Below are 22,860 nucleotides of genomic sequence, written 5' to 3' on the forward strand. Positions count from 1 at the left end.
TTGAAATGATATGTTAGACATTTTAATATTGTGAATAATCAGTAACAATAATTCCTCTCTTAGGTTTAAAAGAGCTCATGGAGGGATTTAGTAAGCACAGAATACAGAGAGTGAATGTAGCTAATACAAGTACAAGATTTGCTGCCACTCTACCTTCAACAACTCACTGTGGCCCAGTTTTTGTGATTGACAGAGCCTGATGGCAAGATTTAAAATAGTGGACACATCCAAGATAAGCATGAGGTGGTGCAGACAGGTGGATGGCCACCAATTCTCTCTATGTAACAGGCTGGAAAGAGTCATGCGTCTGTGAAGAAAGTACTTTAAAAAGCTTGTTGCTGGTGGTTACTTGTCATTGTTTCACTTGCAGATGATATAAAGCAAATAAGGACAATTATTCATTTAATAATTACAAGATTTTTTTCTGCAGCTTTTCCATTCAATACATTCAAAGTGTGGTTTGGATTTTTGAAAAAAAAAAAATGCAATGTTAGAGCATATCTAAGCTGATCTGAACTAAAATACTGCTCAGTGTGTAAAACATCAAATTGAATAAAACTTTTACTGCCCTGACATTTAGAAGAACTCAAGTCAACTGCTGATAAAAATCCCTTTACTTTTCTGTGAACTTTATGATTTTGGGTGGTTCTAATATATGCTGGGTTTCAATTCAGGCTCATCTTTCTGACATCTGAATCATGCCTGGAAATGTAGCAAAAATACACTGTATGCTGTGCACAGGACATACGCTGTGTATACGTTTCTAAATAAGACACTGTTAAGACAGTAAGCCTTAAAAATGAAGGAGAGCTAGAGGACAGAGGTAAGACACACAGGAAGAAGGAAATCAATGGATGTCTTTGTGGAGGCGTGTGTGTGTTGTGTGTGTTGTAGCCATCATGTTTACAAACAGGAAATCACTCTCTCACCATTTTGCAATGAATCACTCCATCAGCACCGCCAACACCGCTGGACATGCATCGCTGTCTTTCAGAGATACCAACAGTTAAAACATTTTTTTAATAGAATATCACTACTAAAAAAGAAATCAGTGTGTTTGTTTTTTTTTTTTTTAGGTTCAGGAGTTTGTTGTCTTCTCAAGGCCGTGGTGCTTTCTTCAGCCACAAGGTATTTGGCACTTTCAAAATAAAAGGATTTTGAAGGATGACCTTGCATTAGTCTGTTCATCTTTGCAGCTCTCCAGAGGCAATATATGTCCCGTACAGTAAATTGTCAGATAAAAAAGGAACTTGTTTAAAGTTTTTTTTTTAACAATAGAATAACAATAATCAGTACTGATAATCCAACAGCGGACAGAAATAATTTAAAAAGGAAAAAAGAAACAGCACAATGATAAATGATTGGAAATACTGCATAGTACAAATGCCCCAAAGCTGTTTTTGTCCGTCCTGTTTTACACAGTACAGAAGGCCAACAGGGACAGACCACAATGAGACAGACCCATCAGTTTTTCCTATGGACCAAGGAAAAAATTCACCCAAGGAGATTCCAAAAACTGACAGCTGAAGCCCATGGTATCATCCTGTCCTTTGAGAACACACTCCAAATGGTTGAATCAAAACACCACATGACCTATGATCCCTGGAAAGAAAGGAGTTGGCTGCTGGAAAAGTCAGTCCTGCTGGAATCACCAGGTGTTATTCAGGTTCACTACTATTTGTGGTCTTGTCCCACTCTATGCTTTCCTCACTGTGTGTTGGAGATGGGAGGGCCCCAGTGGCCCCTGCAGGACGCATCCTCAGTCCCTGGAAGCGTCGACACTCAGGGCAAATGCGGATGTGGCTGCACCCCCTCGCAACCAGGGCAGCTTCCTGCGCCAGTCTGTGTGAGAGGGGTTCAGGCAGTCCGGTGCCCCCGCACAGCTTACCGTTGCTGAGGCTGACAGCAGCAGCTCGCGCCCGACGTTCCTCCAAGGGTAATGGCCGCGGCCGCAACATTGACGCCGCCCGTCGGCGCCTCACCTGCAAGCTGTCGCGGCACAGAACGATCCCCTGGAGCTCCCGCAGCATCTCCTCGCACACTGACTGCTGCAAGCACACAAACAGGGAGAAAAAAACAGGGCAGAGGGGGATAAGAGAGGGAGAGAAAGAAAGGGAGAGATGCCATACAACTCACTGACTGGCAGACTGTATCAGGACAGACTGATGGACATCACAGACACACATACATATCACAGTTACTTCTCTGATCAATGCACAACACAGAGATGGCCGACAAAACAACCAGCAGCAAAAATAAGGACACATATACAGCACATATGGAATGTTGAATGCTAATAATCCATCCACACATGCTGTACATGAGCACAGTAACAGCTATACAAACTCACATAATGCATACATATATACACACACACAGACACACACACAGGGTTCACAAGTTGGTGTGAAACATCAATCTGTGATGCTCAGGCAGAAGAAATCACATGAGTTGGTTTTTGACTTTCACATTCTGAATGTTTATTGAATTAAAATCACAGTGTGGAGGCCAGACAAGTATCAAGTATCTCTTAAATGAATCACATCAGGAATAATTATATCACTGCATGCACAGCTTTCTATAATTAGTCAAAAAATAGCACAGCAGAGCTGCTGTACTGCACACTGAACTGGCCATTGTTTGTATTAAAAAGATTGCAAGGCGCCTGGTCAAACTATGCTTATTGCTGATAGTCGTCACTCCAGATGAAGTTACATTAAAATGTATATGTATAGGATTATAATACTGACAGGCTACTACCAGTGTCAATCAGTTTTCACAGAGAAAAAAGTAGAAATGTGTCATTGACTGCTATCACTGTCCATCATTCACCGCCTGATAGAATGAATGAGCACAACCCAAGGCAATCTGTTAATGTTCCCATGAAAGTGCTGTTATATGATATGTCTGGCACTATACATCACTTGTGCACCTGTATCTCACCCAGTGTGAAAACTGAAAGTTTTCTAGCAAACACTAAAAATGCTGATCAGTGAGTACAGTAATTTTTGCAACCAATGAATTCCTTTTTGAAATTTTCTCTCCCTCTGCTGCTGGAGTTGACTAATCAGGGTAGACCAAGCTTTAAACAAATAGCACTGCTTGCTGTTTCATGGGAACTTCAAATCAAATTGTGATGTGTGGGTTAAGGCTAGGATAAAAAAGCTAAAATCACTGGTAGAAGCAGCACCCGATAAACATGTATTAACCACCAAAAATATCTAACTACATTCATGAGTTTAGCTCATACATCATGTATATTTTAAGTAATATGTTCGGCTACTCTAATGTTATAAATACATTTGTATATATATTCTGAGTAAGGTAAAAGTGAGGTATATCTTTGTGCTGTTTCTGCCTCAATGGCTAGATGAAGCAAGGAGGCTATGTCAAGTGGAACCCAGAAGAATAACAAGTAGAAGGCAACACTACACTGCCTGTCAAAGCAGCGTACTGTGGGACAACCTAGCAGCTCCACAAGGGGGAGGCTGCCAGGGAGGGGAGAGGGAGACAAAACAGATGCAGGTTAGATAGCCCTCTCTCACCTCATTTCCTGGTGCCTGTCTTAACATCCAGACAAACTCCAGCACCGCCATGAAGATAGCCACCAGCAGGCCACACACTAACACCACGAAGATACCGCCGATGTTCTCCATACCCAGACCTGCAGAACGGTGTCAACATACAGTAAGAGAAATCAGAGGCTGATGATCACACACGGTGAGAATGAAACTAGAGGCCGACCTTTGGCACGGTGGTCCTCCTCCTTCGGACACTTTCCACCATCCCACCACTTCCTCTTGAGGATCTCTAAACGATTGTCCTCCTGCAGTTTGAGGATTGCGAGGTCGAACTCGTCACGGTACACTGAGCCTGTAAAAGAGAGAGAGGCTGAGCTCACGCTGGTGCACATAAAGGTTCTATCCTGAAAGACAAAAACACCTACACTTACTGCACTTGAAACTATGTCACACCATCAGGCAGTTTTATAAGAGACCGATTTTGTTGTATAGGTCACAGCACAGTATGTGGTATGGAACATCTTTCAATAAAGAGTGGGTTTATCTACCCTTGAAACATCAAACGATTGAAATTAATCTTGTTTACTTTAAGGAGTGTTTTTCCCCTCTGTCTGCAGTTTGACTCAACTTGAGATCAAAGTATATGTAAACCCTGTGTTTATTCTCTCAGAGTAGCAAGAGAGTTGTACAGAAACAGGCTCACATTCAACAGGAACAATTTTTCAAATTCTCTTTCTCGTGTCTCAGTTCTCCCTTCACAGCATGGAAACTCTCTTGCTCTATTAAACTCAGGTTCGTCTAGTTTCTCCCTTTTTGCATCATTGTGCCCCATGATAACTGCTAATAGTTTGGCTTTGCTGAGGCTTTGCTTTTCAATTTAACTCTCTATTGTGACATTTACGGTGTATCCTCCAACTAACGGCCCTGCTCTTCATTCCCCTGTTTGACTTCACTAAGAATTATACAGAAAATAGTAAGTAAAACCACCAGCTCTCTCTTCTGATGTCTATGTTATACTGAACTTCCTTCCCCTTCTGCTTCACTAATTAACTGTCTTCTGACTTTGCGAGTGGAGATTTGAAAGCTAAATCTCCACTCACCCACTGGCATGCCGATGCCGTAGCCTTTGGTGTCAAGCAGTCCACCGATCTGAGTCAGGTTGCAGTTTCTCTGGCGGTAGTACTCATTCATGGTGCTCTCTAGCAAGTAGGCATAGTTAGAGTTAAGGACTCGGGCGATCCCCTCCTCTGTGCTCTTCACAAACACGCTTGGCTGCTTTGAGTGCATGAAGTTCCACATTCGCTGGTAGGTCTGGTAGCGAGAATTCTGCACAGAAATGACCAGAAACACAATCACAACAATGCCAGTTGTCAGCTGAAGAAACATGTTTTTTTCTTTAGTACACTTCTTTCATTGAGTAGCCACAGAGTTCAGAACAGAAATGTCAAACATCGCCACCTGTCTTCACTGAGTTATTCAAGGGCAAGTGGAAAGAAAAGCAGCAAGGAATTCAAGGCTTTCCCTTTGCCTAATATAATCCTTCACTGTCTCCCTCCCCTGTAACACATTTCTTTGTTTCTCACTGTCTCTGTCTCTTTCCTTCTGAGGTCAAATCTTGAGAAGATAAAAGAGGATAGTGTGGGACCTGGACAGTGCCCATCTCCCTGAGGAGAAGGATATTGAATGGTTGTGGCAAAGAACAGACAGGAAACAGATAAAACCTGTGGTTAGATGAGGAAGACAGGAAGGACAAGACGTGATGAAGAGGATAACATCACTGACGACCCATTGATCGAAACAGGCTCTGAGGTGAGTCTGTGCTTATGTATGTATGCGAGACTGAAGAGTATAAACAACGCATCATGTACAGCGATGTGCATAACCTCAGACCTGGAAGAAGGTCATAGTTGATCCTCCGTGCATGGTACCGTATTCTATCGCCGTCTGATCTGCCAGGTCATCCACTGACTCTATTGGCACCTCCATCCTCTGCACTGTTAGGAAGGCAGCCAGGTTGGCGGTGTAGGATGAGATGATGATTAATGTGAAGGCCCACCTGTGTAGAAAAGGCAGAGGACAAGAGCAGATGTATTCACCCATAAATGTATGTAAATGGAGGGCTGATGTATGAAGACAGATTATATGGGTGAAAGTGTGGGAGGATTAAAATAACCGTGCACCTGAGAGGAGACGGAACAACTGAATTTTCAGTGGATGATGTGTTGGATGGATGAATGGGAAGGTGAGTATGGAGGCAGGTGGCATGCTTGGTTTGGATGAAGTCTGATGATCTCATGTGTCACTATAGCTCCAAAGATGAGATGCATTTCATGTGGGAGGAAGCTGCACACAGTTAGAACAGAGCAGGCAGAAAAACATGCATGTGTCTCTGCAGTGAATACTAACCACACTCCACTGACACAACGTGTAGACAGAGCTCTGGGAGCAATGGTGGATCCTTGCTGCATGAAGCCGCCAACTGGGAACCAGAAACTGTTGCCAAGTGAGTACTGGTTGATCAGCAGGTTACAACGTCCCTTTAGACAAGGGTGGGGATTGTACCACTCATACGGTGTCAATCTGGGGAGAGTGAGACAATGTGGTTACACAACAGAGAGAGTCAGGAGGGAAATGACTAACAAGAGTGGGAATGAAAGCTGGATTTAGTATTCTGAAAAGAGCTAAACTCAAGAGGCAGGGAGTGAGGGAAATGGAGGAGCAAAACAACTCCAACAGTCAACTGAGCACAAAGTCACCTTGGCTCTCTGGAGACAGAAACAACCTGATTTTCACTCCCCTAATGCTGTCTATTTAAACTGTGAAGATGTAGGCAGTGTAGTTATCAGATGTTGCTGCTGCTTAGAACTGAAGGTATGTGACGACTCTGTTAAGAGCTGGTTTTAAATCACATCTGATGTATCTCTTGAAATAAGAGTATTATTTCTCCAAAATCTTTAAAACAAAGAATATGGGACAGAGATATTTAACAGACTGAGAAAAGGACTGATGGGTTTATGGACTAATAAGGAGATGAGTTCTCATTACATGCCTCTTTGAGTCATTATGCACAAAGTCTGAAGCCTGGTTCCAAGTAATTGAAACGGAAAGTCCACTGTGGTGATGGATGCCATTCAGGAAGGCAGATCTGAACTCATCTACTGCTTGTTCACCTAGTTTAGAACCATCACGCAACTACCAAAGAACCTTGAGCCCACAGCTCTACCACAAAGCAAAGTGTAATTTTGTTATGTAATTTTAGGGACCAAGATTACAAGAAGCCAACAGACCAGAGGAGTCACTGATAATACAGATTATTTAAGATTCTTGCTTTGATTACAATGAGAACATTCTTAGCAAGCCACAGGGAGAGACATAACACAAATTTTGTTGTCTGGAATCTAAAATTTAAAAGTGTTACATAAGATGATTTACATTTTTGGCATTAAAGTGCTTTCCTAAAATGACACAATAACTTGTCTGTAGTGCTAAGCCATGAAGATTTTTCAGAAGCAGTCGTCTTAGCTCCCTTCATGACCAGCAGGGGGCAGTGTGACGCTGGAGACCCTCTACTGGGAGGAGAATGTTTCTGTCACTGTGATGTGCAAAATCAGCTGCAAAAACTGAAGAAAAGCGAGAACAGACACCTGTTTCCTCCTCCTTAGATCACCCAAACAAACCTTTTTGTGCTTTTACTCTCTGCAGCTGTTCTTTGATTCGTTTGTGCTTTCTTATATTTGTGCACTGTATCTTATGGGTGAGCTCTTTACCTGGCTACCAAAAAGAGAACACAGCTGACAGCCAAATAGGCCAAAAGCATGAAGAGCCAGACACCAGGGGAGAAGGGATCAAGGAAGGAGAAGTATCCTGGCCGGCGTCCCTGAAACACAACAAAACACCACACAGTGTGGTTAGATTCCATTTTCAAACAGTACAAGCCAGGCCAAAAATAAAATAAAATAAAATAAAAAAATGTTTTGAAGGGTGAGGTGAGATGTTTGATACTTGCTTGTTGAGGTGACAATAAACTCATTAGCACACAAGAAAACAGTTCATAACATCACCTCCACACCAGTGCCATGATTAATTAAAACAGAAATGTGGCTGAAACACAGTGTTGATTCCTTTGCCTCAGCCCAATTTGGCCTGTTAACCAACATGTACTGCCGCCTGTGTAATTTGGAGAAGATGAAAAAGGTGACTGTGACAGTAAATAAAGGGATTTTGATGTGATAAGCGTAGATTTTCCTGTCCTAAACTGATAGCAGTATAATTATATGAATCTCATTTGCATGTAAACATTCAGATCAACATTGTATGAAAGCACAAACTCAGTCTTCCATGAATTGTCAACAGAGTGGCACACAGGGCTGGATACTGATACAACAACACAGATAAGAGGTTTTATTTTGGAGATTCTGGCAACAGAAACACAAATACAGATATTGATTGGCAATATTTTCCACTTAATTGGTCAATGTTATGCTTTTGCAATAAAGTTAGATACAGTAACTCACATTTTGAAGCCACGCCCCGTTAAAACCATAACAGTTTTGTTCAGAATCTTGAACAAGTGTTGTGACACACTACATTTCAAGTGAATTAGATGAAGCATGTGTGAGTAGATAGCAACAGTATGCTATAACATGACAGTTTGTAGAGCCAGTGGTTGGCGCTTTTTCAGGCAAACAATTATGGATATCAAGTTTGGTGAGTTTTTTTTGTGGGTTCCAATAGGGCTCTTGCACCACTTGGTGCTCGGGCCCTGACAATAATGACTAGTGGCCACAGTTATTAAAATACAACAGCTGCTATTTGCACTCACCTCCAGTTGGTGTGCAGTAGAAAGAAAAAGGTCGAATAAGCAACTAACCCATTACAGCTACATTAAACACAAATTCATTTCTGTGACCTATAGTTGACTTCCAGTATGACTGGGATTGCACAGTGTCCCAGCTCAGAGGAAAATAAGGCAAAGAGATTAATAGCTGTGGCTTGGGCAAAAAAAAATAAAAAAAAAGCAGCCAACCACTGTTATGTATCAGTTTGCATTGGTAAGTGGCTGAAATAAGGTTGGCAGACCAATGGGAATATAGGGGCTAATTTGTAATGTTTCATTATCCAGCACCAACAGCTATTGTCCTCTAAAGAAAACCAATTACTGATGGACCAGTGTGAGTGTGATGGTGGGTGCTTATTTATGCACACGTTTGTGCATGCTCATATTTCTTATGTGGAACTCACAGCCTCTCTGACTGAACGGCAGCAGGGGAACATTAGCCATTTACACACAGACGCACGTCCACCATCTGTTAATGACTATGAAATGGAGGTGGTTGTCAGGGCTTGCAGGACAGTTAGATAGTGAAGGTGATCAAACAGCCAACTGTCCGAGTGTTATGAAAGGGACATGCTTAGTCCTTATCTTCCATTTCTGTGTCAACAGGCAGCCCCGCTGAGCCCACCTGTACAAGCCCAAATTGCTTTTATGAAAAAATACTCGATTAGGTACTCCTGGGAGACCTCACGCATGCCAAATCGCTGCAGTAATACATTTCTGAGGCACTCCAAAATTAAATTTGAAGCGAATTATTTTGGTGGGCATTTGTTATGATAAACGAATCCCCATTTAGAGTTGAACAGAGATGAAAATTCATTAATGCGTCTGTAATCACTTGGATATTAACCCGACTGAGTAAAACAGGGGTGGTGCAGAAAACTAGAGGAGAATTTTTAGCAAGTTTCAAATCGGTCTTCCAGTCATAATGTATGTCAGTCTATATATAGAGTGTAATTGCTTATGATGATGATGATGATTGCAGTCTGAAGATAGAACAGTAGAGTTAGAGTGCTCACACACAGTGAGCCAAGCTGCCTCTCGTTGGCACTGACATTATTGGGGGAACAACAGTACGCGCTGATGTGAGCCCTCCTGTTTGTTGGGACAGTTTGGTGCATGCTGAACTAGCGTATTGTGAACTGCTGGCCCTGTGTGCCCACATCTTTAAGTTTCCACCAAGGTGCTATTATTAAGATGAAGAGAACTGCATAGACTGCAGGACCCTCATGCATACAGATGGTGAAAAAGAGACGGTGCAGAAGAGCGACTCAGAAATAGAGACAGGTAGGAAGAGACAAAGGGTGCAATGACAGGAAAACAGTGGGAGTTGTTCAGAAATCTTGACTTTGGTGCTTGCATATATATTTATTGTAAGACTCTAGGGCAAAGTTTTTAGCAGTTATTCAGTAAAGTATTCATGGTTAGGCGGCAATAGACACATTAATAAAAATTTCAAAGATTCAAAGTAGGACCTGCATGGATTCTGTGTGCATATTTCCAACGTTTATACAATGACCTTTAAGGAAATATACAGACTAACATTTTTTAAGCTGTATGCATAACAAACCAAAGAATGACTTCAGCTCTAGAAATGAGACTATTCAAGAATTATTGAAATGTCACCTACCACTGAACAGCTTGCTGCAAAAAGAAATCCACTTTACTAATGTAACTCCAAACAAATCAGCAACAAGCTAACCATGAGTGCTTTATGATGGCAACATGTCAGTGTTTTATGTACAGCTTGCTGTTCAGCCCCCCTGAGATTAACGTTGCTTTTGCCACGGCTTGGTAAGCCAGGGCACTGCTGAAGCATTGTTTGAGGTGGCTCATAGGGCAGGCTGACTCCTGTTTCCTGTGATGTAACAGTGCATCTGCCCTTCACAGGCACTTACTTCTGATTCATTCATTAATTGATTCAGAAAACAACTTCTGCATGCAAATATTGAGTGCATTTAGTAATTCATCCATCAGTGGCTGATGTATTGACTTGAGAATTGAGCATTGAGCAAAGAATTACAATTACAATTAAATAAAGCAGTAGTTCCTCCTAGTCTACCCAAATGTCCTGGGATTATTATTTAAACAGTGCTCTCATAGAATGGCGAGTCTGTGTGTGCAAGACAGACTGTCAGCAGCTTTGTGTTTGTGTGTGTGCCTGTGTTTCAAATATTGTCAGCGGCTGTCTAAGCTGTCAGTCATCCTCAGCAGGGCAAATACAGAACGTGCCTGGGCAGCACAGTGCATAGGGAGCACGGTTAGAAAGCACCAGGGCAGCAGGTAGGTTGACTGAGGAAAATGCAGTGACCATTGCTAATGGGAGATATTTATGCTCGAAAGAGAAGTTTTTCTTCTCTTCACTTCCGAGTGTAAATATTTCCAATGCCAAAAGAAAACATATATTAATGTGGACAATAACAGTCATGGTCTACAGGTTTACAGTTACATTAATATGATAAGAGGATAAAAGCCAAATGAAGAGATGTAAAAGATTGCAGATGTTTTTATGAGTACAGTTTAACAAATAAAAGAGTGCAGAACTGCTGCCTCTGTGTGTGTATGTCCCTTCCTCCTCTAAGGGCACAGATGAAATGTTCATTCATTTTACCTTGCACTGCCCTTATTCAACTTCTCACTGTCCCTCCCCTGTTTCTCTTGGGGGATCGCCTGCATGCCAGAAGGGTGGCTGAAGGAGCTGGTGAGGTTATCCAGTCAAGGATTTCACCTAGTCATCCTGCTTCTTGGTATTCATACCACACTGTTGCCCCTTGAGGCTGCCTGCCTGGATACTGACTCACTGAAGGAGACTTCCTATTGTCATTTTAACTCTCCTGCTCACTTCTCTGCTCTCATTTCTCCCATCTTCTCTCCACCCTTTCTGCTTTCCTTTCTACCGATGTCTTGCTCATTCTCTTTTATGTAGTCGTGGCTACTGTGTACTGTGTCTCCCACCTTCTGTCTTTTCATTCTGGGCTCTTTGAAAGTGCGCGCATTTATAATTGTGTCAGAGCAGATGCTGTCAGCTGTTAGGGCTGCTGCGACGGCTGCAGGGGCAATCTGTGGAGAGCCGTTGATTTGGTGGAGGTCATGGGGTCACTTTCATAACAATGTACTGCTCCCTTCTGGGCTTACCAGGTTGTCTGGCTTTATGTCTGGGTAATTTGTACATGCCTGCAACTGTGCATTGCTGTTTTTTTGTACTGCAAGTCTGTGAAACCATGTGGGCGTGTATCCATGAGCAGGGGTGTGCGTGTGTGTTTGAGTGATTTTGGACGTGTGTGGCTGGGGAGTCAATAAAGCTTGTTATGTCACGCTCTACCCTCAGGGCAGCTGCTGAATCTGACACAGCTCACACACACACACCCCTAATTAACGCCTATTTCATAATTAAGAACCACTCTCTCTTTCTCTTATATAAACAGTCCCCAAATTAAAGGCTTAAGTGATTAAATGATGGGCTGGGCACAGAAAGACTGCTGGAACTTTGGGATCCAGCATATGGCTTTTTGTTGTACAGATGATGATGATGATGATGATGATGATGATTGACAGGAGCTTTAGGCAGTGTCTGACTTCATAACTCTGATCTCAGCAGTGATATATATGTAACAGCTTCTGGTGAAAGACAGTATATAGCACAATTCTGCGGACAAATCAGGTGAACTCAGCCAAGTAGTAGAGTAGCCATCAGCAGCTCTGTCCTTTAGTGTAATGTAACTTGCTAACACAAAATCAGGTATTTTGTGGCTGTTCTCACCACTCAGGTTTATAGTAGAGGAACTCGTGGAGCTTTGGTTCAAATCTGTCTAAAAAGATTGTGAGATATGTGTGTGTGTGTGGAGAGACAGGAGACAGACATGCCATACATATTGACACAGAGGCGAAATGGATATTAAATGGCTGACGGTCTGAAGGTAATTAATACCCAACAGGCACCGTTATTTCATTGCATTCTCCATTCTTATTGATTAGAGTGAAATTTTCATTTAAAGTTTGAAATAAGCAGCAGACCCCCTTGTAGAAATCACTGTGCCTCAGATCAATAGTCAGTGGATTAGAACTAAACAAGTGCAGTCACAGAAATTCAAATATCGAACGTTAGGGCATGCTGAGGGACCGCTAAGAATCAGATCTAACAAAATACCAAGAGGTAAAGGGGAAGTAAAGAGAGCAAATGAGGAACAGAGAGAGAGAGAGAGAGAGAGAGAGTCCACACCTGCTCTACTACTAACCTTTCTCACGTGTATTTACTCTTTCAAAGTCCATTTATCATATCTCAATAATAACTGCTCAATTCCTCTCCTATTGACCTCTTACCCAGGACATTGGCACCAACTAGGTCGTGTCTGCGCTAATTCAACTCTTTGACTCTGTGTGACAGCCCTGTGGGACATCAGCTCCATATCATCTCCTTGTGCTGCCACCCGCCTGCCTGCCTGCCACTTCAGAGGTCACACGCTGCCCAGCAGCCCATTTAACACTGCACCTGCTGTGAGCATCGATTGATTCTCTCCAACTGTTGGCAGTCAATTGAGTCCCTCTTGCTACACCTATTGGTACTGTGCACAGGCTATGGGAGGGTGAGAAGGAGAGAGAGAGGTTTACAAGGAGTGCAGACAGGAGCAAGATGGAATAGGAATGTGTGTAAATGCCCCTGTGGGACACTGCTCTAATGTTAGCCTGTGCACATGCCAGAACACCTCAGTACGGACTGTGGCCAATGCCATACTGGGCCCTGCTGTGTCACCTTGGGTTTTGGGGGAGGACTGATGATTAATGGGCCACTGACTTGGCAAACACTGGCTCATTTCCACCTGCACTGCTGCTGTTTCACTGTTTCTTGCTTGGACTTGCTCTCAGCGGAGCATGGAGGGCATTGCTTGTGTGAATACGATGGCAAAGCCTAATCAAAGAGCAAACAGAAAACAACTGTGAAACTGCAACATTCATCAGGAAGTTCACACCATAAAACAAGCCATCTGGTGCTAACAGAATGGAGGGCTGCAGCACCAGAAGGAGGATATAAGTGAACACAGGAGAAGTGAAAAAAAATGGACACTGTTAAGAAAGTTGAGGAAATGAGAGACGGAAAGAGGATGGTAGAGCCGTGAAAATATTTGGATAAAGGAGAGAGGAGAGAGCTGTGAGGTAAAGAAGGTGATAAGGTGCTAAAGAGGAGAAGTTGCAAAAGGATTTAGACAGGCTAAGAGAGAGACAGAGCAGACGGGAGAGTGGTTCTTTTGCAGCCATTAGACATGGCTGGCAGCCAGCTGTGGTATTTCTGCAAGCTGTGTAAGAGGCTGTGCTGTGGTTAGAGTGCATGTGGGAGAACTCGGGGAGGTAACTTACCAGGTGTACGCGGTACATGATGCTGATACCAAGAGTCATGAAAGGCTTGGAGAAGTCAATCACCTTTTCACGCTCTGCTGTGATGGTCAGGCCTGCGACCGCGAGGTCAGCTTTCTGAAACACAGAGGGTAAGTAGTATCACAAGGAAGCAAATACAAAATAAAAAAAACAACAGACAAAAATGTGTGATATTCATCATACAGCATCACTTCATCAGCAAAAGTTCAATGAGTGATGTTAAATGTGCTGGAATCCATGGCTTAACACTGGGGGCTACTCATACAAGCTAAACTCAGTGAGAAGAAATAGGCTTATTTGAAGCAGAGACAACAACTACTGAGAGTTATGCACTACCCACAAGCAATGAATTAGTGCACTGGAAAAAATAACCATAGCTGAAACAGATGTAGAGTAAAGTGATAGTGACAGACAAGTCTAATTGGTTGCTTTAAGAATCAACAAGCTAAGAAGGCAGTGAGCCAAGTGCATTCTGGGTGCTGAGGTTACTACCTTTTCGCATAAGACAACACAGCTAAATATCACAATATAACTCTAAACAGCAAACTAAATAACAATGGTCCAACACAGAAGAGGAAAGCGAGTCAAACTCATGTGTGTCCTCCACTCCCACCATCCCCTCCAACTCCTAATGGGGACTCACTTGGGCCTTCAGAGGCTAATAGAAAAGAATAGCACAAAGAAAACATAGCCATCTCACAACTGCAGAGCCTTTATTGTGACACTAATGCACTGTGGATCTTTGTGGCTATTGCACATGAAACACAAACCCAGCGGCATACTGCACACAGCTCTGAGAAATGACATAAGGTTTGTAACATTACCAATAATATGTGCACTTGAACAGAAGATGAGGATGACATAAGAAGTGGGCCACTGGTTGCTAATTCCCTAATAATGCCCTTTTGTGTACCATAGCCTCTTTGTCCACCAATAGCACTATCTGTGGTGAGGATAATTGTTGGGTGAAAGAATTTATTCTGCATGGTGTTAACATGCAGTGTGTTCAGATATATAAGTATTCATGTTTATATGTGTTTATCGCTTAATAATGTGATTTTCATAAGTGTTTATGTGTTAGGAAGTTTTATAGAAAATCAAAGTAATTTGAGGATACTGAATGTATTAATAAGTAATTTCATAGTGTGTCATATAACGTTGTTTTCTGCAATTCAGGCTGTGGCAGATGAGATCAGTTGTTTTTCTGCTCTCTGGAGAGAGCTCCGGTTGGTACGAGATGGTCATAAATTTAGACTAAGGACAGCAGCACCTTTGACCTGATAAAAGCCAGATTCTAAAGGAATGTGTTTTTCTCCTGAGTACCCAGTTTTATGGTCACCCCCAGATTGGACTCACAACCTATGAGATTTGAGGAATTGAAGTTTTACCTTATTTGGCAGTAAACACTAATGGTCTAGTTGCTGTATGAACCAGGGTCTGCAGGGGGGCGGTAGATGCCCCTGTGGGCCGGCAGGCAGGAACGCCCATGGGGTATATCAATGTGTGAATTCCATGTCCAGTGGTTGTTGCATTGTTCGTTGTTGCTGTGTGGTTGTTTGTTCTTGTTGGTTGTCCTGTTCTTGTGTTGTTCTTGTTTGGTTCTTTGTGTGCAACAACCCAGAGCTCTGCGACTCAGAATTTGCCTCATTGTTTAATAAATTATAATTTTGAGACCAGAATTTATCCGCTCCTTCCTTACAAACTAATTCAGGGGGTGATCAGAAGGAAACAAGGGGATTTTCACCCTGACATAATCCAGCACTGGCTGTGTGTGTAGGACACAGAGCTCAGGATAACCATTGTGGTTGGCCAAGGGAGCACTGTCAAGACAAATCACTTGACAAAGCTGAGGCTGGTAAAACACACACTTAGAAACGCACACACACATACACAGTAGAAATGGTCAATGTAGCTGAATGCTGGATGGCTCTTTGCTAATAATACAGGCCAGCAAAGTGCAACTGCAAGGGATTTTTCATCTCCCAGAGGAGCAAAGAGTGAAAGCAGCAATGCATTGCTCTTTGTCTGCTGCAGGAGGACTAAGAGGATTGGGGAGACGAGGAGAAATGGGGAGGACGAGAGTGAGGAGAGGGGGTGCTTTGCTGCAGCATTGCAGACACAACACGTTTTACTGTGTCATAGAAAGGAGAGGAGCACACATGAAAGAGCAACATTCATTTTGATGTGATGTAAATATGGAGAACTTCAGTCTTAGAACTGCAATCTGTCCTTCATGTAGCGCATTACGTCTAAATTTCAACCTTCAGCCTTGCCCCAGCCTACACTCCATACTGAGGCCTAATGTCTCCCTGCAGGCTCTGACCCTCCATCATCAGCTGTCCCCAGCCTCCTCTCTTTTTTTCTCTCCATCGTTTGAAAGTCTGATTGCCTGCTCCCAGTGCCGGAAGGAAGCAACGCGCTGGGAACAACCATGCAGGCAATTTTAACAAAGAAAGTTACTGATCCTTTGAAAAATGAACACACAGTTGTAACGGCCGCTGAAATATTTATGTGGCAATGGAATATTAATATTGATTACTGGATTCCTCTGCCTGGCTGCTGTTTTGCCTTCTAGTATTAAAAAAGGCACAGTGTAATGTTGGCTGTTCAATATTACATCATACCTGTTTCCACTTGCATTCAATCATATCATGGTAACCAAGTAGAAGGACAAAGCAAAACTTGTGAATGTGCCGGATGAATTAAACATTACGCTCTCAGATGTAGCATCTGACTTTAAGAGTCTTTGGAGATGCTTCATGGCTCCGTTCTCTAAACGCAGCACTCTGGATTAAGCACAAACTGTTCTCATATGTTGGTTTGGTTTCCTACTGGCCTCACATTGTTAGCACAGGCTGTCTGACACCCATCACACTAATCACCCCTATACAGTGGAATATTGTTCAGTGTGAATAGCACTGGCAGGGACACAGGTATCTGTTGTCCAGGATATCCTCAGGCTGTCCTCCTTCGCTGCAACCAAGTGTATGTTTCACATCCTTTCAACTTGCAGGCGTGGCAATTTTTTCTTTACCCCTGCCATCTTTCCCGCTCCTTTCTAAGCCTTTAACCAAACAGGCTTGAGCCAGTCTATCCACTGTGTAACATCCCTCCAGATGTCCCCCCGTCCCATGACAAATCCCTCTCAAGCATGTCTTGCCCCTCCTAACTTAGCACTCCACAAGCTCAAGCTACTGTCAGAGCCGCATGTTAACTTTAACCCATGGTGCTTCTGAAGGTCGGGCTTCCAGAGGCAACGTACAGCAGGGGTGGCAGGCTGTGACAATAACAAGAGCAGGCACTTCTTGCTTTACATACTTGATGGCTTTGCCGTCCATTAGTCCACAGCATTAAAACAGATCACCTCTTAAAAAAAGGTTCGGCCATCTTTACTTTACACTCCATCGTCTCACATTTGATTCTTCATCAACCTCACATCCCTTCAGCTGCCTTACATGATGTCATTTGACTGTTCACAGCTATATATACAGGATAGCTGGGAGACAGCCTCAGTCTGCAATTTAACACCAACAACACAGACTGATTCTGGAAAAAAGTTCATTAAGATCATGTTAGGTGGCTTAAGGAAAGGAACTGACAGAAAACAAGCCCCCAACAAGCTGTGACTGTTTTGAAAAAATACAATGCTGGAGCTGAAAAGGTCAACTGCTGAATAAAAAAAGACAAGAAGGAAATCAGCTAGCTGTGAGCCAAATGAAAGCTGGGCAACATGTTTGTGTATGTGCCTTGAGGAAGCATTTTAGATTTTAATGCACTTACATATACACATGAGAAAAAAACATGATTAAATATGGTCCTATGGCTTGTTTACAGGTGAAACGGTGCAAGTATAGGCAGGGTGACTGATAAGTTAGTGACCTAAGGTGGAAAGTTATGTAGTTCTTGTTACACGCAGTTTAAGTCTAGAATTAAGTGCAACTTCTGGTGTCTCTGGTTGGCCAATGACTAACAACCAAGGAACATGTTCATACAATCATTCACGATAAACTCAACCAAGGTTGCTGAGTCTCCTTGGATACTCCTGATGAGACGTGAATTCACACACACATCAGGAGACAATTTTAGGTAGATCCCAAGAGATTTCTCCATTAATTTAAAGAGATAGGTTTGCTGCTGCCAGCCAGGGATGAAAGAACAATTGGAAAATTGGAAACACATGGTCTCCAGCTCTCTCAAATCCCTGAGGCCTGCAGGCAGGGTGATCATTTCAGCTTTTTGCTCCTGGTGGACTAAAGGAGACACAGGGGCCTACATTAATTTCTCAAGATGCTGGAACAGACTGGAGTGCTCAGCGATAGTGGCTGCAGTCCAGGAATGTGGATTTAAAGTGGATCTGATCTGGCACCTTTACTACTGACACTGTCACTACTATGGACCCCATTTCTGAGGTCCAAGACTAAGATCCCTACAGTCAAGGTATGTATAAGTTGCATGACCCCTGGAATAAATATCTGTGAATGTAGGAGGTGGCTGTGTGCTACACATTTACAGTACATACCCTTGAGATGAGTTCTCCGACCATACCGGTCCATGTTCCATTAGCTCCAGGAACCCCATACACTCCATCCCCCACCAGCCGGATACGATACTTGAACTTGAGAATATCTGCCAGCTCCTTCAGCATGTCCACACAGAATCCCTCATAACGATCATTTCCCTCAAGTTGTTGGTGGTTTTGCCGCAGCATCACATATGGATTCTCCTGAAAGACACACACGGTTTGCATTGTGTTACATCGCACTGATACAGTCCATAGCAATGAAAATGTGTCCTCTGGCTTTGGATTCCATTTCAACAATTTATCCTAAATCCATCTTTTATCTCTTAAAATGGTATGCAAGTTCAAAATTAAATCAGCAGAGTGCCACCTTCAATGGTGAATGTGATTGCTTTACAGAAACTGTGAGGAAGAAAGGTGAAAGAATCTCATACGTCCTTTAGAGGTCATGGTTCATATCAGGTTTACTGCCTTGAGTGAAAATATAATAATATAATATATGGATCTGAATCACAGCCAGGCACTAAAATCAGGCGCAGGACAGGCACTTTCTAATCTGTTACATCCAGAAATAAGTGAATAAAGACATAAAAGCAGCTTTTCTCCGATTAAACACATACACACACACACACCCCTATTTACTACAACCTGTCTTTCAGTGAACCAACTCTCTGTTCAGCTGTTTATTTATGTCTTGTTTTGTCATTTAGTTGATGCTGGGAGGCGATTTAAGGAGCCCCACAGTGATGTATTTTGGAGCAAACCTTATTGTGCTATTTTTCAAATAATGCAACTGTCAAACGGGTGCGCTCAGACACCACTATATCACAGAAAAGACAGCATTATGTACTAGGCTGTTGCACTGTCCCTGCACTCAGCTCGTGAATCCAGATAAACTAACTCATGTTGGCATCACATAACCATGATTAACAAGCATAAACATTTTTTTTCTGGCTGACCCTAAAACTTTTTAAAGCAAAAGTTCTGTTTTCTCTATTGATGAGGATAGACATTTTATTCAGTGTTTTTTCCTCACTACTCTTTGTAAATCTTGTTTAAAAGATTGTCGACTCCTTGTGTTAACATAAATCCCTACAGTGGGGTGTGTGTAAGCCGCACAAAACAAACTGTAACAGCATTCAGGGGGGTAAAGCATAAGCTGTAATGTTGTGGTGTTGCAGTTTGAGAGCTGGAATAGATGTGAAATTGTTTTGTCGTTACCACAGCTGGAAGTATACTTTTGTGTGTGTGTGTGTGTGTGTGTGTGCGGTTGCTGGTTGACTAGTGATAGGTTTTCCTCAGTGAAAGCCACAAAAAATAGTTACACTGAATTTGTATATGTGGGAAGTTGGTGCACATCAGGTGGCACAACTGTTACTGTGACTTGCCCTGTTGTTGTCATAGCAACTATTTGGTTCCACCTGCAGGGTGGGGGGGCATTGTAGATTGAAAAGCTTTGCCTCTTTTTCGCTGCATCACTGGACAGTGGAACCCACACCCACCTGCACTGCTGAGATAAGAATGAGAATAACATGACTGCTGATCAACTCCTTCTATGTCTGCATCACTGTGCTGTGAGCATCTGCACACAGATTCATTTTACCTAACCAGGCTCAAAGTTCGATTACACAGACATGCTGTTCAGTGTATTACAGAAGCTAAAACAGAAGGATGTTGACAAAGACCACATTGCAAAACAAAGTAATGTGAGAGCTATGAATGTTAAAGAATACATTTGGCAATATAGGCCAAAGTTAAACAGGGCATTGATCCTACTAACAGGTACATAACTTTAGTAAAAAAGAGATGTTGTAACAACACCCGACTCCTCACCCTTTAAGGGCAAAACAACATTTGTTGTTGCTTCTTAATTTTATTTTATTTTTTTAAGGTTTTGGCTGTATTTCAGCATAAAAATCCACTAAGCTTGGTTTGAGGAAAAAGTTCTCACCAGAAAAATGATAACAGTAAAATGTGTAGGGCTACAGAGCTTATTAGAGCCTATTTTACATGGCTTTGTCATTTCATAGGGCATGTTTTACAGAAACCTAACCAAGATGTTTCACTGTCTACAGTGACATGTAGACACCACATTTGGTCAATAATACATTAGGGGTGGGCGATCGATCTAAATATCGATAGTATCGATACCAAAGTTGGGATCAGTAATTACTCGATACTAGCCTGATGAGATCGATATTTCTGTGGAAGTTTCTCTTCTATACCTTCAGCAACTTTACTTGTATTTACTCGCGGTGCAGACAGCGCTCCTCTGTCACTCTGCTCATTGCGCAGGCACACTCCGCCCCTCCCCCTCCTTCTCCACTCTGCCGGAGCAGACGGAGCTCCTGATTGGCTGTAAAGTGCAGCTAGCGTCATGTAGATGGCAGAGAGGAAGAGGAGCACTGTTTGTTTATTTGTTTGTGAGTTATTTCACAGCGACAGACGTAGAAGAAGAAACTGCTATTTGTGAGGTGTGCAGGAAAGCGACCTGCCACTGTGGAAACACAACTAATTTACACAAATATAAAGCAGCAGAGCTTAAAAACCTTGAGCTGCAGAGTAAACACAGGGAGGAGGAGTAGGCAGATCCTTAAACATGAACCAGAGACAGTGGTCACTGACAAAGGCTTTACTGGACAAACACTCATGAATATCGAGTAGATGATTTAAAAAAGTGAAAGTTTAGATTGAGTAATCTGCAGAATGAATTAATATTGTCTTTCTGAGTGCTGAAATAAATCTGAAATAAATCTTGTTTTTCTCAAATTCCAAAATATATCTAATAATGTAATTATATAAGTTTATATAATGATATGTATTTTAGTATGATTAATATAATTATGCTTTCGTGATAACTGTTGAAGGATCTTTATTCTTCATATTTAGGCTACATGCAGATAGGTGTTAAACTTTTATAAAAGTATTTTAGTCATGCTGTTTCACCTACATGATTCACAAAGAGCCATGGTTCTCACAAGGAGCATCGCTGACATGATTGTGAGGTTAAAAAAACGTATACAGTTCTGCACTTTTGTTTGCAGCTTGATTTACTTAACAAAGCAAAGTAAGTTTCTTGTGTATTATTCTGCTAATCACGATCAACTATTTAAAGGCAAAAAAATAATTTTTTATGATCATGAAACTTCAAAGTAAAAGTATCGGTATTGGTATCGACGATACTGGCCCTGTATTTACTTGGTATCGGATCGATACTGAAATTTTCAGTATCGCCCATCCCTATAATACATCACACATACATACACATTATGTATAAAAACATGATAATGGATTAGCTAGTTGTAAGTAGTTAAGCCAGACCAACAGAGTGACAGTAATGTGTGAGGATGAAGGATGTTTGTGACCAACTACAACACTCAGTTAAGCAGAAACTAATCGATTTAACAGTGTTGATGTACATGTGTGAACAATGTGTTCTGTATTGATAATATATGGCCTCCATCATTAGGAAGGCTCTATCCTGGAGCAAAGGGAGGAAATACTGAATGTGTATGTTGTACTTGGCTATCCTGCTGTGTTGACCTGGTTAAGTACAGACTAATAAAATCAGACATGAAAACATCAATCACACCAATAAAACCCAACAGCAATCAATAACACAGGGCCTGCCTGTCTGTTATCATACCACAGTGTTTTTCTTTTTTCCTTGCTGCACCTGAGCCGTTTTGTTGCAATTTTTCTTTCAATGTGCAGCTCCAGTTGGCTCTTTCTTGTGTTTCGATATTTCTGTCTATAAACAGATCTGCGCTGGGTTGTAGAAATAGGAACTGCTATTAAAAGTTGATTCTCATCTAAAAACTTCCACCAAAGACTGACAGAACTACTTCCACTAAAAGTCTTTGTCGAGTTTATTACAAAATCGTATAAAAATAACTATACACCAGTATGAAAAGGCTATACGAGGCTATGAAAGTGCTGTCTTCCTTGAAGGCAAAATCACAAGAAAACTCCATCTACCTTCTTTTGCACACCACAGCAAAACAGTAATAAAGCTATGAGTTTGAAGCTATAAAGAAATGCAGACTTTTAAAGCAGCCTCTTATTCCCAGGCCATGAGGAGTCTGGTTGTCGACTGATAACTTTGGTGGAAGTAGCACATTTTATTTTTGCGTCTACGCAAGCACATACACATATATGCGGAGACGCAGGTGCACTGGTGGGTGTTGTTCACACACCACAATAAGGTTTTCCCCTTTTCAAACCTCAGGGTGTTCGAGATGTCTTCACACAACCCTCCTCGCTTTCCTCAACTGTTCTCTTATCCTTAAAAATGTGCTCTCCAGAGCACAGCGAACTGGGAGTGGAGATATAATTCTCTCACAGGGCTCTGTAGTCCTCTTTGAAGGTGAGCCATAGATGCTCTGATAATTTCATTTTTTTGTAAAAATATTAGGTCATTAGGAAAAAGGGGCCAGGTCATGTTCATTTTTAAAAAGCTATTTTTTCAGTTTTGTGCTTTGCAACAAATGCAGAAAACACAAATATAAATGAGATGACAAAGAAAGAGCACACAAACTTTGAAAAATGGGGACAGATCTTGTGTCTGAGTGCAAATTCATGTGCACATGCCTCAGTGGCTTTGAGCCCCTGTGCCA

At 42.1% G+C, this 22,860-nt stretch overlaps 1 protein-coding gene across 1 annotated transcript in view; it reads right to left on the bottom strand.

Annotated features, from left to right (window-relative positions):
* Positions 1–1,658: 1,658 nt before the first annotated feature.
* grik4 (glutamate receptor, ionotropic, kainate 4) overlaps positions 1,659–22,860 on the bottom strand; it is a 131,261-nt gene continuing 110,059 nt past the window's right edge. Inside the window, exons 11-19 of the mRNA XM_028418966.1 lie at positions 18,245–18,448; positions 13,708–13,821; positions 7,289–7,398; positions 5,928–6,101; positions 5,412–5,577; positions 4,622–4,847; positions 3,745–3,873; positions 3,546–3,664; positions 1,659–2,048 (exon numbers count right to left, since the gene is read on the bottom strand). Of these exons, the coding sequence (XP_028274767.1) occupies positions 1,659–2,048; positions 3,546–3,664; positions 3,745–3,873; positions 4,622–4,847; positions 5,412–5,577; positions 5,928–6,101; positions 7,289–7,398; positions 13,708–13,821; positions 18,245–18,448 (1,632 nt within the window). The remainder of the gene's footprint in view (positions 2,049–3,545; positions 3,665–3,744; positions 3,874–4,621; positions 4,848–5,411; positions 5,578–5,927; positions 6,102–7,288; positions 7,399–13,707; positions 13,822–18,244; positions 18,449–22,860) is intronic.

This window comes from Parambassis ranga, chromosome 13 (genome assembly GCF_900634625.1).
Source record: "Parambassis ranga chromosome 13, fParRan2.1, whole genome shotgun sequence".
Classification (NCBI taxonomy): domain Eukaryota; kingdom Metazoa; phylum Chordata; class Actinopteri; family Ambassidae; genus Parambassis; species Parambassis ranga.